Source organism: Caloenas nicobarica, chromosome 24 (genome assembly GCF_036013445.1).
Source record: "Caloenas nicobarica isolate bCalNic1 chromosome 24, bCalNic1.hap1, whole genome shotgun sequence".
Lineage (NCBI taxonomy): Eukaryota > Metazoa > Chordata > Aves > Columbiformes > Columbidae > Caloenas > Caloenas nicobarica.
The window spans coordinates 5,716,574-5,727,037 of record NC_088268.1 but is presented as its reverse complement, the minus strand read 5'-3'; the positions used below and the strand labels follow the sequence as shown (position 1 = coordinate 5,727,037).

Genomic DNA, 10,464 nt, shown 5'->3' with positions numbered 1-10,464 from the left:
GCCGTTCCTCTTGCTTTATTGTGACCGTAAGTATTACACTGAATTTTCTCCGTGAAATTGTCAAAGAACGGAAATCTTAATATCAATTCGGAAGCCGCATTTTAAACTATTTCCACGGCAAAACGTGCTCTACATTTTCCGAACATGTTCTGAAGAAGTTGAGCTGAAGGGAAGCGCGGTTTTAAAAGCACGAGGTAAAGCTGCAACTTCGGAAAGAGGTAATGCCTCTCAATAAATTAGGCGAAATGTCGGTTTTTTGTGGGTGAAAAAGGTGGATTCCTCCCCGACGCTGCTCCTGCCGGGGACGCGGCTGCCGGGACGGAGCCGCCGCGCACCGGCTGCCCGGGAAACGAAATGAAACCCCGTTTCCATCAACCGGACCCTCATTTATCGGGATGTCTGTGCGCGCTGGGCGCTTCTGCCGGTGGATCGCGCTCCTCTTTTTGTCCCGCTTGGATTAAAAACAAAAAAAAATAAAAGGAAATAAAGTGACACAAACTACCAGGAAAATGTGCAGCAAGTCGCTCTGTCCGCGGATCCCGCTCCAGCCTCAGCCCGGGACGTCTCGGGAGCTTCTCCCCGCGAAGCCGCGGCCGCAGCGAAGCCCCGAAGTCAACAGGCTTTTAACTTTCAACTTGGCCTTGACCTCCGGATTCAGCCCGACCTGTCAGCGGGGGCGGCAGCGGCCCCGTCCGCAAACACCCGCCCGGCGCGGCTGCCGTGCCCGGTTCAAAGCAAATGGTGAGAGGGGGCGAATAAAAAGGGCATCAAAGAAGGACTGCAGTCGTTAAAGTGCAGAAAGCAAAGAAAGGAGCTTTGAAATCGGAAAGGTGAAGACTACAAATAAAGGGATTCCCCCTCCTCCCCCGTCCCCCGAAAAGGGAAATCGTCGATTTTGGTGAGTCTGCGGGATTTTTAGCGGACGAGAAGGGCCGAGGAACGAAGATGCAGCTTCGCGATGTGGTTTATTTCCCTGGGAGAGGGGACGGGTTGCGGGAGCGGATCTGGCCGAGACAGCCCCGGACAAAGCCCCTGCAGATGTGGGGGCTGGAAGGAGATGAGGTTTGGGGGGACACCTGCCCCCCGCAGCGAAACGGAGCCTTTTGTCCCCTGGGCGAGCTTTGCAATCATCACTTCTAACCCCTATTTTCTACCGGGATTTCTGTCCCTGCGTGTCGATCCCTGTCGCGGCTCCTCTGCGCAGATGGGTCATTGCTTTCATGGCCCAAAGACGTGGCAGAAGAATTTTTATTGCGATTTGGTAGTCGGAAAGCAGAAATCTTTCCATTGCTTTGCACAAAGGAAACAAGGCAGAAGCTCAAGCTGCCTTTGGGGAAATTCCAGCAAGACTTTTCTTCAGACAAGGCCTTTGGCTGAAAACCCAAGAGTAAAAGGAGCAAGAAATGCCGCTGTGTGTGCTCGTACCACGTGTGCAGACGATTATAAACATGCGTACCAGAGTAATCTATCAGCACACACATAGGCACAGGCCTCAGTGTATTTACCCCAGTGTTCCAAGCCCATGTAATCCCTCATCGCCACGTCCGTCTGTCTTTCACTGCTCTGCCTGGCTCTCCACCTGCCTGCTGCCCCCGGACTCCAGAGGGGCTCTCTGTATCGTTTTCCCCCTCCTCTTTCCAAGCTCTTTCCCTTTGGGATGGTTTTTGGCTGCCAGCGCTGTGCGTGGCGATAGCGTGTGAAAGCAGATTGATTTCCACACACACCTTTGCAGTTCTTTTTTCAGAGTACTGGAGACACCCTTTTCCCTGTCTCCTTGCTTTTGGGGACATGCCCTGTCCCTCTCCCCAAGGACACAGGTTTTGGCTTTTGCAGCTGGAAGGAGGGGAGCAGGACTATGTGCAGTGGATAAACCCCTCGAGCGGGGCAGAAGGAGAGGCCGGGGCGGGGAGGTCGTGGCTGCCCCACGGCTGCCCCACAGCTGCCCGCTGTCACCCCGCTGGGCCGAGGGGGTCTCTGGGTCTCCTCAGGCTTGACCGGGCTTTTCCCAGGGCAGAACCCCCAGACCTGGGCGGGACGCAGGGGCCACACACACACACAGAAAAAAGGTTTTAATCTGAGTCCGTATTTTTCCACGGGGACTGCTCCTCCGCGCCACTCATGACCCTCCCTCCCCTTCCCCTCCCTTCCTTCTTCCCCATCATTCCTTCCCCCACCTCTGCCACTTTTTCTTTTTTATTTTTTTTGGCAAGATGCAGCGCAAGAGGCGCCTCCCGTGTACCCGCCTGTCACGTGCGGGGGGGTCCCCTCCTCCTCCCATTGCAATAAAAGTATTTTCGCAATTTCTGCAGCCAGAGTTTATTGAGGCTGGAGATTTTTGTGTGTGTGGGGCTGGGTTTTTTTCCCTCCTTCTCCGTCCTTTTCCCCCCGAGCGGCAGCCAATGAGGCAGTGCCCGGCCGTTGCGTCAGGGCAGCCCGGCGGGGAAAGGCAGCTCTCGGCAGCTCGCAGCCTTTTAAAAAGATCCGGGGACCCCCCTCGGGCAGTGCCCGGGTGCTGCCGAGCAGGCTCTCCCCATGCCCCGGCCCCCGCGCCGCCCCCCATGCAGCCCCCGGAGCCCCGCGGCCCCCCGGGCCTCGAGGGGCTCCTGGCAGCCGGCGGCTTCGCAGGCGGCCAGGGCAGGGGGGGGCTGCTGCCGCCTCCACCCCCGGCCCTCGGCGGTCCTTCGCCTCCCCCCGGGATGAACCCCGGCTACCCGCCGGAGGGGCCGGCCGAGCCGCCCAAGCCGTGTCCCGCCGCCCCGCCGCCGCCGCCGGCCGCCCCGCCGGGTCCCGCCGCCTCCGCCCCGCTGCCCTACGGCTACTTCGGCAGCGGTTACTACTCCTGCCGCGTCGCCCGCAGCGCCCTGAAAGCCGGCCCGGCCCAGGGCCCCTTCCCCTCAGAGAAGTACCTGGACGCCCCCGCGGGCAGCGAGGACTTCCAGAGCCGCCCCGCCGAGTTCGCGTTCTACCCGGGCTACGGGGCCCCGTACCAGCCTGTGGCCGGTTACCTGGACGTGTCGGTGGTACCGGGCTTGGGAGGCCCGGGGGAGGCCCGGCATGAGACGCTGCTGCCCGTGGACGGTTACCATCAGCCGTGGGCTCTGGGCGGCGGCTGGAGCAGCCAGATGTGCTGCCCCAAAGATCAGGGCCAAGCCGGCTACGTCCTGAAATCCGCCTTTGCAGGTAAAGTCCCTGCGCTGGGGCTGGGAGAGGGGACGTGGGGTGTGTGGGTCCATCGTGCGGCGGGGGAAAGTGGGACCAAGGCTTAAAATAATCTTCTGGGGAGCTGCTTTGGACAGTAACACTTGTTTGCGAGCTGGCCCACATTGGCCACGCCGGTGGGACTGAACTCGCCCCCGACCCTGCCCGGCCGCGCACCGACGGCGCTGAAACCGCGGAGCGAGTACGCGGGAATTAGCGCGGGTCTCCCCACGTCGGTGTTTTGCCGATACCTGGATTTCTCCACGAAAAAAAAAATCAGGGAAGAAAAATAATCTTCAAACATCTATAGGGAGAATATATAAGTTAAATGTCTTCGAATATCATCGCTGTCAGGGAGTTTGGAGGGAAGAAGTGGGGTGGCAGGGCAGGAGGGTGTTGCTTGCAGGGCAAGATGACGGGAGGTGGGTGCAGGGTGCGGGGGGGATTCCCCGCTCAGCCCCATCTCTCCCCTCGCCCAGACTCCACCGGGCAGTTGCCCCCCGACGGCTGCTCCTTCCGCCGGGGCCGCAAGAAGAGGGTCCCGTACAGCAAGGGGCAGCTGAAGGAGCTGGAGAAGGAGTACGCCAGCAGCAAGTTCATCACCCGCGACAAGAGGAGGAAGATCTCCGCCGCCACCAACCTCACGGAGCGGCAGATCACCATCTGGTTCCAGAACAGGAGGGTGAAAGAGAAAAAAGTCGTCGCCAAAATCAAAAGCAACAGCAGCAACACCCCGTGAGGACACGGCCACCGCCAGCCCGATCGGGTCCCCGCCTGCCCCACCCCGGGGTGGGGGCTCCGGTACCGGCAGCGGCGGGAGAGGGGGCGGCGGGGACACCGCTGGGAACCGCTCCCGCTGCTCCCGCGGTGAGACCCCCCCCAGAAGAGGGCGAGTTGGGAAGATGCCCCATCTCCGCCCGCTTTGCATGCACAGGACCCTGTACAGTTCGCTCCCGTCGCCACGTCGTGCTCCCCCCGTCTCCCACCTTTTTGGATTGAACAGCGTCCTCAGACGGCTTTTTTTTTTTTAAAAAAAAAAAAGGTGCGGAGAGAGGGAATGTCTAATTGCATTCATGAAGCCCAATCCGCAACTCCCCGCTCGCTGCGTCCAGCGGGAGCGGCGCTGCCCGGGGTTGCGGGGATCACACGGAATTTGGTCTTTGGATACAAAACCCCGTACTTCTAGCAGAAAAATAAAATAAAACAATCTCCTTAATTAAGACAGAGGTATCAAAATGCACGTCTAAGGGAGAATAAATATAGTGCAGGTGTGTTACATAGAAACACACATGAATTGTTTGCATAAATGTACAGTATATGCGTGTCCCATGTATGTACCGAGGCACACATTTCTGAAGGCACGTACTACGGTTTTGCGCGGTTATATATAAAATATACCTATACGTATGCATATGCATCTATCTAGCAATACGCATTATTATACCTTTTATCATATCCGATATTTGTGTTTGTGTGGTTATATATACCCAGCTACGCAAACGTATGCAATATAGTACTGGATGTGTGGATATAAATATATACTCAGATAAAGGTGTATATACATGTGTTTGTATACGTCCTTATACACATACTTATATGTATGTTCACGCCTATATTTTGATACAGGTAAATGCAACTCGTATAATTCTATACACACTTTCGTTCGTGCTAATATACGTGTATTTGTACACACATTTTCCTTCTACTAATACAGAATTCTAGTGATGCCTTTCGTAGCATGTGCTGAGATAATCCCCATACAATACTAAATGATCTTGGTTAATATTAAGAAACGTCGTCGTCCTTTTCAACAGAATAAATAGGGTGAAATTAAATATACGCGAACACGGGTTTTTCTCTATTCTTTTCGGGTTATTTACAGCTTCAGGAAAGCGCGAACTCCACGTACACAATTTCTTTGTTTAATATTTCGATGTTTGAAGGCAGTGGCGGGTCGGCTCGTGTTTAAACCTGCCTGTAAACCCCCCAAAGCCTCTGAAAGGGCGATTAATCTCCAAAACACCGTTACCACCACAACCAAAAATGTGCCCTTTTTTCTGCCTTTTCTTTCTTGCATAAATTCGAAGCAGTATAGCGCAGCGTGGCCTAAATAATGCCCATTTTAAATAGTGATTTTGCTCTTGTTTAGTAGCATATTTCTTAACTATTTTAGGCTTGGGCGGGCTCTGGCTTCCAGCAGGTTCCGGGCGGGGAGCGGAGCGGAGTCGGGCACACTCTCCCCGGGATTTTTTCCCCAGTTTTCCCCCGATATTTTCGCCCCTGGGGCGCAGCCTCTCCCCGCCTGGGCGGGCGGCACTCCTCCCGTGACGTCACGCCTGACGTCAGAACCCACAGGAGGGGAACAGCCAATGGCGCTTGGGCTGAGCGTTCCGAAGAGTGACGTCATCGGGGGCGGGGCGGGGCAGACGAACTAAACCGCTCCCCCCCCGGAATGCACTTTTCCCAATCCGGATCCTGCTCTCAGTTACTCGGCTTTGAACGGATTCGGGTTTATTTTCTTAATTTTTGTCCCGGGGGGATAATCCCGGCCGGAGCGGCTGCTCCCTCAGCGCTAGAAAGCGACTGGGAATGTTTGTCTGGTTTTACTGAACGGGCAGATGGATGAAAAAAATCAAAATCCACTTTTCTTTCCCCTTGTGTTACCAATAAGGAATATTCTTGCCCTGATTTCGGTCTGTCCGAGGAGGTCCCAGAGCAGAAGTGTCTCTACCCAACGAGAAGAAGCCCCTCGGATGTGCCCAAAAGAAAAGCAAATAATCCAATAAATTAAAAAAAAAAAAAAGCTCATATCTGAGCGCGACTTCAAAATAAACCTGGTCTGTTTACGGGTTTGGACAGGGATGCTCCTCTTAGAGCTATGGCGCGTTAAGGGTTAATCCCTTTAGCGAGATGTTTCTTTTTCCCATAATTTTTTATTCTCCCCCCGCCATGTAGGGATCTTTCCCTGATGTCCTCAAACCGGCACTGGAACAACTGGAAACCCCCGGATACCTCCAGCCCAGTTAAGATCCCCGACCCAGTGGGAAACTGGGCTGAACCTGGGAGACGTGACCCCCCCTTCCCGCCCCCATTCCCCCACTCCATCCCGAATCCGAGGCGGAAAAAGCAGCTGGGAAGGGGAGGAGGAGACTCCCGGGCAGAGCTGTAAAACCTTGACGCGGCGGCCCCAGCAAAGGGCCAGAGAGACCCGACATCCTCGTAAACCGCCGGGAAGGAGCCGCTGCCGGGGGGGGCAGCCCAGGTGAAGGCTCCCGCCCCCTCCCTTTGCCGTTGAACTTGAAACTCCGAAAACTTGGGGCAGAGCAGCACAAAACGTGGGACAAAACAGGCTGTAACCTCGGGCAGCGCAGCGCAAAACGCGGGGCAGAGGAGCCCCGGGAGGTCCCGGGGGCTGAGGGGGCTCTGATACGAGTTTGATAAGAAAATTGTACCCGAGATCCACCTCCGAGCATGAGAAAGGCATGAGAGGCGCAGTGGGGACACCTCTCCTTCCCCCCCGCCCTTCTCCCCAGCCTTTGACTCCTTTCTTTTGTTCAAGTTCATGCCCACCGCACAAAGTGTCTGGGCTGTTGGGATTTTTTTTCCTTCCCCTTTCCCCTTCAAAGGATTTTGTCATTGAACTTGAGCCCACGTTGTAAACATTCTTGGGTCTTACAAGCATCTTGACGGGATGTCATTAACAGGGACCTCAGACTGCTCTGTCTTGCCCCGCTTCTCCTTCAGCTGAATCAAAGGTACATTGTTTTACGTCCTCACTCCATTTGTTTTCTAATTTTCGTCCAAAAATACAATTAAAAAAATAAAAGGGAGCTCTACCTCACTCCCTCTCTTTTAAAAATTATTAATATTATTATTATTATTTTCGCAAACGCTAAGATGATGTGATCTCTTAGTGTGTGTGCTGCCGTACATCACTGTGTGATTTTAGACCTGTAAACAAACCAGGAAAATTCATCATTGCAGTTACATCCAATAAATTTAAAATGAAATTCGTTACTCAAAAGCACTGCCAGGGAAATGACTTTGCAATATATTATAGTGTTGCACTCTGTAAAAGGCAAAATATAATTAATTTTCCACCAGAATCAATACTATCTTTCTCTGCTAGATGACTTAATTGTTTTTTAGAAAATTTTTTAAAGTGTAAAAAAGATTAATCAGGTTTATTGTTTGCAAGCGGACTCGCCAGCAATGGGTCTCATGCCGTTCTGGAAGTGCCACTGGGATGAAATATTCCCCCAACAGCAACTGAAGTGCTCTGTTCGTTGGGGTTTTCGCTCTGATCTGCAGAATTAAGCGTCCAAGTGAGAAATATTTCAATTTTCCGAGCTGAAATTTAATACAGTCATCGTTTTCTAATGGGTTTTTCTTCATTCACACTCAAACCCATTTCATTCCTACTGCAGAGAACCGTGTGCTGAATATTAATGTCCACTGTAAACTGTGAAATATCTGCATTATAGATCTGTGTACGATTTCCTTGTGCAACCAAAAGACGGAGAAAAAGGGGCTCTTTTCCTTTCCTTTCAAGCACCGTATTTTCTTTATTCTGAGAGCTAAACACTTTTTAAATTATTTTTTTTCTTTTATTTAGGGGCAACCAGAAACCCTACACTGCCTGTTTGCATTTCGCCGCATCCCTCAGCCTCTATCAGCCCCTTCGGCATCAATTTGCGTGCAAGGAAGTGCAAGAAAGAGGCAATTCCTCCTGCTCTCGGCCGGGCAGGAGGAGAAACCAGAGCCCGGCGGAGAATCGGGGGGAAACCCTGATTTGTTGGGTCCCTCGAATGTTTGCTCCGGCTGAGGCTGCACCGGAGCGGCTGCGGCCCCAAGAATGGGCTACAGGAGGAGGGAAAATCACTTTAAAATACAATTTTACCCAGAAAGAGAAAAGCCCTGGCTGCACCTGGACTCGCCTTGCAAGTATCTTCTGTCCCCTTCAACAATTTGCACCCCAATATATTTTTTACAGTACCTGTAGGCTTTTTTTTTTCTTTTATTTTCCTAAACACCAAAGGCTGAAATAAATTTTTCTTTTTTCTTTCTTGTTGTCGTTTTTTTTCCTGAGGATGCACCCACTTGCTTTAATTTTTTTTATTATTATTTGTTTTTTAGCAAATAATAAAGCCTCCCTGTGCAGACACAGGAAGGGTATTACTTAATTAGGAAAAATATGTGGAAATCACTATGTCAGTTATTAGGAGACTGCAGGGGATTTTGCACAGAGAAGGAAAAGAAAGTCCCGGTGGTGATTATTTTCAGTTGCATAAAGCAACAAAAGCAATCGAATTAAGGGATCTGTTGCTTTTCATGCCATTAATTCCTCAGCACTGCATAGGAACGGGGCTGGTGAGGGGATTTGGGGCACTGAGGGACAGGACACTTGGTGTGTGCAGTGGCCAGAAGAAACACAGGTCCCACCTGGGTCACCTTCCAGTGACCATTTATCAGAATCTCAAAGGGATCAAGGGATCTAATTCACTCAAATCCACCTCCAACCCCAACGCGCCCCTGAAGACCCCTGAAACTGTCAGGGGCCGAGCTTGGGTCTGCAAACCAGAAACCAGATCCTGGCGAGAATATTAAACATGAAAGGGAAGGAGATGTGGAAATGTCAGGGACAGACCAAGCCCAAAGGCAGCAGACATGGAGCTTACAGCAACGCTAAGTCACAGAAAATGGAAACCAAGTGCGTGGGCTCCCTGCCTGCTTCTCATCGAAATGCATCGAAACATACTGAAACGGAGCGGGATGGAACTGGGAGGGGTGGAAGTAAAGACACGTCTGTGTTTGCACTGAAGGAGGAGACTGGGACCGTCGTTTCATGCACATTTGCGAGGAATGAAGCTGAGCCTTTCTACAGCATGAGCCATTGTTTTATGTCACCTTATTGTGGCTTCTCTTATTTGTCCCTCCACAATATCCCTCCGTTGACACTGCTGAAACACCGACCCAGTGCTGCAGATCCACTGGGGATGGAATTGTTGCTTTTTCTCCCACAGTAACTGGGATTCCTTCTCCTCCATCTCTTTTCTCCATCTGTCCTGTGCAAACAGTGGCCCGTTAAGACAATGTCTTTCAGATGGGTAAGACGTTCATGACCTTCAATAGCTAAAGTAGCATGTGCTCTTGTGTTCTTTCAGATGTGCACCCCGAAGTGGTCCCCATGGGCCTGTGAAGATGAGACTGAGCCAGAGAGTTGAGAAAGAGTTGGGAATTCATGGCTTCACCACTTCTCCTCTTTATCCAGCAAGAAATTTTGCCTTGAAGGAAGGAGAGGAATTCACTCCTGGTTTTTGGACATCCAGAAATACAGAACAAAGGGAAGTAGGGAGGGATTAGCTCCATGGAGGTCAGTGAATCTGATGCATTTGGGCCATATTGGGACCCAGCCGTGCAGAGGCACCAGCAGCGAATCCAGCGCCGTCGGACGCACCGTGTGCTCCATCACCTCCTCTTCGTGTCGAGGATTTCCAAGCTGTGACCCTCCTTCCTTCCCCTCCTCCCTCCAGCACTAACTTCCTCCCATTTTTGGATGCTCATTTTTAAACTCTGGAGAATGTTTGTTAATGCAAAATCTTTCCTCACCACTGCATTTGAAATGCATCCTGGCAAACACGTTGCAATCCCGTTTCTGCAGCAGCGCAAGAGGGTGATCTGGGCCACCTCTGGGGACCATTTGCTGGGCTGATGCTTCTACCGGTGTCACACAGACACAAAGCGCGGATCGGTTGTTAAGTCAAATGCCTTTACCATCTCATCATTTCTGGCCTATGACATTCCTCAAGAGTCTGCATGAACTCTTGGATGCTGGTGCTGGGAATATACAAGTTCCTGACTCAGGGCACAGCATGCCAACAGCCCGCACGTTTCAGCTGATTGATATATTTTTAAAAAATGTTAATACACCTTAATACTTTCACCTATATGTAAAAAAAACACCCATAGAGAGTTTAATCATTAGAAACAATACATAAACTGATGTGCTTGATTAAATTTAACAATGTGTGTAAAGCCATAAAGGCCAGTGCTGAGCTAGAAGAGGTGGGCAGGTGCTTCTTGTTAAAATTCCTCTGCTGAATTACATGGCAGGTTGGGGTGAGTTTCCTGTCATTTGAAGACTCACCCTTTTTGCAACAACCATCGATCTCCCCCAAGATTATAAAATAGTTCTTAACATCTCTGTATTTCTTGAACATACTTTTGAATAATTACATTTTCCTTCTTTTAAAATATATCAGCCTA

General features: G+C 51.5%; 1 protein-coding gene across 1 annotated transcript; it reads left to right on the top strand.

Annotated features, from left to right (window-relative positions):
* The first annotated feature begins 245 nt into the window (after positions 1 to 245).
* On the top strand, positions 246 to 3,937 carry HOXB13 (homeobox B13). The gene is made up of 5 exons (XM_065650823.1): positions 246 to 258; positions 549 to 741; positions 882 to 1,062; positions 2,391 to 3,180; positions 3,678 to 3,937. The coding sequence occupies exons 1-5, from the start codon at positions 246 to 248 to the stop codon at positions 3,935 to 3,937; spliced, it is 1,437 nt and encodes a 478-aa protein (XP_065506895.1).
* The last annotated feature ends 6,527 nt before the right edge of the window (positions 3,938 to 10,464 follow it).